Source organism: Cottoperca gobio, chromosome 21, assembly GCF_900634415.1.
Source record: "Cottoperca gobio chromosome 21, fCotGob3.1, whole genome shotgun sequence".
In the NCBI taxonomy this organism is placed as follows: domain Eukaryota; kingdom Metazoa; phylum Chordata; class Actinopteri; order Perciformes; family Bovichtidae; genus Cottoperca; species Cottoperca gobio.
The window spans coordinates 17,868,341-17,875,428 of record NC_041375.1 but is presented as its reverse complement, the minus strand read 5'-3'; the positions used below and the strand labels follow the sequence as shown (position 1 = coordinate 17,875,428).

Here is a 7,088-nt window from a genome sequence, read left to right as displayed (position 1 = left end):
CCTTAAAGTCTACATATACTAATACGTTTGTGAATTTGATTCCTTAAAGAAATACCAAATACATTTTTAAATATTAATAACGAATTTCGGTGTAAGATGTGGCCTCCTGTGTCTTACAAAAAGTGTATTATTTAGTTAAACTACCGGACTACATTTTATACATCTTCCAGGACTTTTTGGTAGCGCGGGAAATGAACTGTGGATCTGGCTGCAGCTGCAGGTCCTGCTTTGTTCACTGCAGAGCTGCTGTTGCACGCAGAGTTTGTGTCTCCCTGTTTATCTGCAACGATTATTAAAATAAAAATGCCAGCCACCCGCTCCAAGGTAAGAAAAGCAGCCTTACATTGTTTTTATCTTACTCTATTATCAGAATCGTGTTTTATTGTTTTCTTGATAAAACATCCTGTTATGACAACTTTGTAACAGTTACCATTTAAATCCCAATGTCCCTCCAACATGTATTCAACGTTTCAAAGTTGAAACAAAATGAGGGTTTTAACTTACACAATTGGTCAAGATAAGCTATAATTAGTTAGTTAAATGTTGTCACTCCCCCTCTCTTCGAAATGTAGGCTAACCTACACAAGTTAATGAATATATAACTTTACTTTAAGGTTAGCATGTTAATTTACATTACATTACATTACATTAGCCAATTACCCAGTTTACATTTAGTTAGGTTTGCCAACAGTCAAATATCAAATAATAGTAAATTAGATCTGAAACATTAATGATTAGTCCACTGCAAGAAAATTAACGCTTTAACATGTTAGTTAAGTAGTTGCAAAATGATAAGTAAAAGTCATCCTTACTTGTAGCCCTACTGTAAACCATTTGAAGCCTAGCTATCACTTGAAGAAATCCAACTGAGAGCTCTGAAAGTGTTGATTCAGTTGGTCACAACCTGATTTTAAGCTCTGAGGTCAATGTAATGTGGAAGGTGGTAACAATGAAGTAAGATAAACTGCGTAGAGTAACATTATAGACACAGAAACATGTTTGTAGTAAAGTTTGTTATAAAAAGGATATTTTCTAAACTTGCCTATTCTATCATCTGCAGAAACTGGCAGCCCAGTCTCCATCTACCAGGATGAGTTTGAGGAGTTTCCGCAGTGTCCCTCTGGTTCCCATGGAGACTTCTTCTTCGGATGATAGCTGCGATAGCTTTGGCTTCCGATGGAGGCTTTGCAAATACGGTAACAAAACAAAAAAAAGTTAATATTCCTTGTTAAATGGTGGTGAATCTGTAACTTAACATTGCGTCTTGTGTTCAGAGGAGCATCTTAAGACCGACGAAGAGGATGGCAGGGAAACCAAAGGTGTTTGAGGCTTCATCTGAGGAGGATACATACTGCGGGTTTGATGAGAGTGTGATCAACAGCCAGATGAAAACCATGGTAACTTGCAAGGAGAAATACAAATGCAACATTTTTCAGAACTTCGTCATACAGCACTTAAGTTTTCACGCTAATCATTAATTGTATTTTCTTTCAGAAAGTAGACTCTGACCCTCCGAGATGTGGCCGCAGATCCATCCTTAAGGTTGCTATGACATTCCCCACTAAGAAGAGGCCCGCATCCGAACCACTACCTCAAAGTAAAGTACAGGACTCTGACTCTGACTCTGACGGAGAGGACAACGCCATGAGCAAGAGAGCCATGAACATTAAGGAGAATAAAGAAATGGTACAATTTGCTCTATTTATTCTACTTTACTCTCATTTGGCACTATGAACTGGACTTTGATCGTAACAGCCTCCATTTATATTGTGCCTTATCTACTTATTCATTCATTTTTTCTTTGTGTTTTAGCTAGCAAAGCTCATGGCAGAGCTGAACAAAGTACCCGGACTCCTCCCAAGACAGATGGCAATGTCCTCTTCCTCTACGGTAATTTAACCTGACAATAAATATATAGTAAATCTCACCATAGCACTCTGTGCTTTAATCAGTGGTCTGTATTAATTGGTACTATTTGGTCTTCTTCAGCCTCGACGGGCACCTCGACGTTCCATGGGGACTCCAGGAGCTCGTAGGAGAAACCCCCAGCGTTTGTCCCGGCCCCACACACGGTCCCGCACACTGGTGGACGGACCGCCCAGCCCAACTTCAGAGGAAGAGCCCGAGGACAAGTTCAGTCTGGTTCGCCAAAGCCCCTACTATGAGGAAGATGATGAGCCAGTAAGTCACATCGCAAGCGGTCTGCGGGTCTCGTCACCGTTTATGTTGCATGAAATTGTCCTAATATACAGTACAGGCATTAACTACATTTACTTCATGCACAGCCACGTCGTCGTTACTTCAATGGTACCAAGGCCATCCCTCACTTAGTGCGGCCTGTGGATGACATCACAGAGGCAGAGCTGCAGGGCATCTGCCAGAACGCACGGGATAAAGTCTACAACAGCTTCACTGTAAGTCCCACATCCACTGTGATGCTGAGAAGATTGGAGCGGCTGCATTTGGTTGTAATGGAAGAGTTCATTTATTTTTATTTTTTTTAGGGATCCACTTGCCACCAGTGCCGCCAGAAAACAATCGATACCAAAACCAGCTGCCGCAATCCAGAGTGTGTGGGGGTGAGGGGTCAGTTCTGCGGCCCCTGTCTCCGTAACCGCTATGGAGAGGAGGTCCGTGACGCTCTGCTGAGTATGGTGAGTACCTAAAACGTACATGGTGGTCTTGACATTAGATCATGTGTGTTTGGGTAAGTCTGACTTCTTAATCATTGTTCCTGGCAGGAGTGGCAGTGCCCGCCATGCAGAGGGATCTGCAACTGCAGCTTCTGTCGGGCCCGAGACGGTCGCTGTGCTACAGGAGTGTTGGTGTACCTGGCTAAATATCATGGATATGATAATGTACACGCCTATCTGAAAAGGTGACTGAAGCATTTGTCAAATTTGAAAAGATACATATATATTCTTTCACGACTTAATTGTTTGTTTTTAACACTGAGGTTTTCTTATCTTCACTGCAGCTTGAAAAAGGAGCTGGAAAAGATCAGCGAGTGAAGTGTGGAGGTACGAGCTGACCATGATCGACGTGCTCTGACCATTTTTTTACTTCCGAACAGTCCAAATATTGTTCATGGTGTTCATTACAACACAATGCTTATTGTTGCTCCTGTTTGTGAAGCTTCACATACTTTTTGAGCATTGACTGACATCTGGAGGAGGCACATTCAGCCAGTTCTCTCCAGCCTAAAGCTTGCTTTGTTTTTAACTTCCTGCCTGTTCTAAAGAGCTGAGCCTTTTTACGTTAAGACTGGTTGAATGTAAACTTAAGTGGACCAAAACGTGAAGATGGAGATTTTAGGACAATGTCCAAACATTCCTCTGTGATCTTAAATGTGTTAAGATAATTAATGTATATATTTCCCTAGCATAAAAAAAAAAAAAGAATCATCCAACCGGCTGCACAAAAATCAGGCTTGTTTAGATCTACTGTATTTTACATTGTTTTAAATGTATGGCTTTCACACTGCCCACTTAAATTTCAACCTAGTGCCTTTTTTTTAACAATGATATGCTTGTGTTTTTACAAGTTGTGTAGTCTTTTGTAAATCTGCTGAAAGTGTAAATGTTGAAAACGAAACAATGTTCGGTATATTTGGGATGTCCTGTAGAAAATGGCCCAATGTTCTGCATGTTACGGAGGTTGGTGCAGGTGGAAAGGGCAGAGACTGTGGGGTCCACTGCCTCTCACTTCTAAACCGAGAGGAACTGTGATATACTACAGCGCCTGGTTAAATATCCTTCATTAGATAACTGTCACTAATGGTGTGGAAACAATTAGCACACTCTAATGGGAATCTCATACCTGTAAATCATTTTATCCTGTTAAAGCACATTCTCGCTCTGCTCCAGTCTCTTTGGCTCGTTTTCTGCCTTACACTGTTAAGTAGGAATGGTTGAAGGTGCCACTGAAGTGGCAATAGAGTTATGGCCTGCGTTTTCTGTTCAGAAGTGCGATACTCGACACGAAATGACACTTTGTGTCGCTCATCTTTGAAATGTACTTAATTTGACCTGCACCAGGACACTCTGATTATATGATACTGTTTCAAAAAATAATCAACGTTCGAGATTTCCTTCTTCAGTGTAATAACAGGTGGAGGTTATTTCACTGCCGTTTGTGTTTATCAGGCACTTCACTCTTATCACGAAGAGTAATGCTGAACTGTTGATGGGAATATCTGTTATGGCGATGCTTGCTTTGTGCTCATTGGGTTAACTATACATTTTCATTAAAGCGTTAATCACTGCAGAATCATGTTATCAGTTTTCTTTGACTTGACCATCACTCTACCCAGAACAGTGGCAGCTGTAATTACTGTTATTGAAACGTGTAGGAGGAATCCTGAACACTGGTGGTGATTGAAGATGTTGAGGAGCATGTAGGCTGAAGTTTATTAATGTTTCCACTGTTGGCAAGCTACAGTCAGTGTTTTATACCGTAGTTATTTTGCATTCCTTAAGTGAGTAAAACAGATTATTATAACCTGGCTAAAGAGTCGACACTATCTTTGTACGGGCTGTCAATAAACTGTCTATAAGCTTGAATGGGTAAAAGAAAATCACAATTTACAATGCAACTAAGCTGCATTTAAGATACTACAAACGGAATACAAATAAAATGTAATTAATTGAAGTGTAAGGAAAGCATATGTACACTGCCCTCGCTCTAAATGTGTAATCAGAATCAGAAATCCTTTATTAGTCCCACGACGGGGAATAATATGACTAAATCAGGTATGGCTGCAAATAATTATTTTCATTCTTAATTAATCTGTCGATTAATAGTATAGCTTATAAAATATTGGAAATGGCCCATTACAATTTTCTAGAGGCCAAAGTGGCACTATGATCAACTGATTAGCAGTCGTAAATACAAGTTTATTAAATAGAAAACTGCTGAGTCACTACTAGTGAATGAATCATTTTGCATTATAAAAGACTAAGACAATCAGATTGTTTCAGCACTAAAATCATGGATGAACATTACATTAGTACCCTAAATGATCATCTCTGCAGTTCAGTATTCAGGAGGTTATATTGACTTCCAATTTACACAACCAGGTTGTGGACTAATGTCACACCCTCACCATGACTCACCATCCGGGCTTTGAAGCAGAGTTCCTCACTCCATCGGTCCTCTCGGTCGAGTCTGCATGAAGGGGATCGCCTAACGTGTCGTTCCTGTAGTTTGTCCGCTTTGGATGGAGATAAAAGTGGTGCATGGCATGCTTTACTATGACATGTTTTTAAGACATACAATATCATGAATGGCTTTATGCCATAGTATACTATGACATATTTTACGACATACTTTACTCTGACATGTTTTATGACATTTTTATGGCATACTATACTATGACTTTTTGTTGGACTTTAGGACATAGTTTACTATGATTTCTTTAAATGTATTTTTGTGATAAACTATTCTTGTTTCATTCATCGTTCTATTGTTTTTAAACATTTTACTCAAACTTTGCTTGTTGGATTTTATGGTTTTTATCATTTATTTCTTGTGCTTTTTGCCACCTGTAAAGTGCTTTGGGTATGAAATGGGCTATTTCAATACAATTTCTTTGCCTTGCCTTAAACTAAGTGTCTGTGTTTCTCAGGTTTTTGTTTTGGTAGCTGAGCCGGCCGCATGTGAAAGTTTGTGCATGTGAGTCTCTCCCTTCATGTCCCACTGGCTAGCTAATCCCGCCTGCAGTGTTGCCAACTCCTCAGTAAGCAAAGTAGCTATTGGTCATTTGCATGTATTGTAATGGTCGCTGTAGGAGGCAGGAATAACGTCGTGGGGGAGACAAAAAGTGAAGAAAGAAACACCCTAAATATGTTTAGAACTACAAATGAACTTTCTTCTGTTAATTCTTGGTTTCTTTTATTTTGCCATTGAAATAGGCCATCAGAAAAAGTTGCTAGATTTGTCACTTTTGACAAAAAATAAAATCGGCAAGAGGATTTGAAAGTCGCCAGATTTAGCAAGTTAGCAACACGGCCCGCCTGCACTCATACGGTAGTTATTGCTGCTGTCGGGAGGTCGTAGTCGCAGAAGCGTAATGTCCACTCCCCGGTTCCCGCCCACGTTAACACTGTTAGCACTGCTAGCCACGTCCGTGTTAGCTTGTGTCGTCAGAGGTGAGAGCCGTGTGGAGTCAATCCCGGCCCAGACTCTGAATGTCGTAAATACAGTAGCACCTTTAAAGTTTGGATTTGTCATTCGTTTAATGGAATTTAGACTTTTAAGCAACATAGCGTGTGACTAAACTTACAAGCTCATAAGATAACAATTGACAAATTACAAATCCAATAAGTAGCCTTTTTATCATAATTACATAGATGGAACAAAACATTACAATTAAATAGTATTGACACAACAATAAATAGAAGAAAACAAATACTTGGTCCTTTTTTTACCAGGAATACAAAAATACAAGAATGAATAACCAGTTGATTAGATACTTTTAATATATTTTGTCTCGTCCCATTTAGATATAAATGAATAGAAGAATGCTCTTCATGTAATACAATCCATTAGATCATTAATAATTATGGTAAATAGTTAAAAATGTCCATGCAGTTGAATTGACAACTCGCTGACCCAAAAACATAAGCTTCACAAACATTTATGATTTTTTGCAGGTTTTTTTTATATTGTACTGCATTAGAAAAATGGTATATAAATAAATATAATGATACTTATACTTTGTAAAGCTACAGTAAGAGATCTAATAAATAATCTACTTTTTTCCCCTTTAAAATGAACATTTCAAAAACTATTATTAGTATAATAAAGATGCACTTGAAAATACTAGTCCTGTATTAAATACCAATGATCATCCACTTTGGGGTGATGAATATTTAGGGAAGTAATTGTTTACAACGCTCAAGCATTGAGCTGATCTGGTAATCAGGCTATGAAATACAATATTTATTCATTAGAGCAGATTTAATGAGGCCTTGCGGTGCTAATTATGAAAACCAGTGTAGCAGTAAATGAGTAGCGCACGGTGGTGGGCTGCGGGGTACCTGTAAGGAGGGACTGGGGGTTGAAGTGCCCTGAGTGCCATGGCAGAC

General features: G+C 39.2%; 1 protein-coding gene across 1 annotated transcript; it reads left to right on the top strand.

Annotated features, from left to right (window-relative positions):
* The first annotated feature begins 303 nt into the window (after nucleotides 1-303).
* On the top strand, nucleotides 304-4,269 carry cdca7a (cell division cycle associated 7a). Its single transcript, XM_029459190.1, is given in 11 exon segments — nucleotides 304-324; nucleotides 1,061-1,171; nucleotides 1,173-1,196; nucleotides 1,275-1,397; nucleotides 1,495-1,686; nucleotides 1,813-1,890; nucleotides 1,990-2,181; nucleotides 2,286-2,414; nucleotides 2,505-2,654; nucleotides 2,742-2,878; nucleotides 2,978-4,269. Coding segments are annotated over 11 exon segments (1,191 nt in total). The 3' UTR covers nucleotides 3,012-4,269.
* Nucleotides 4,270-7,088: the final 2,819 nt, after the last annotated feature.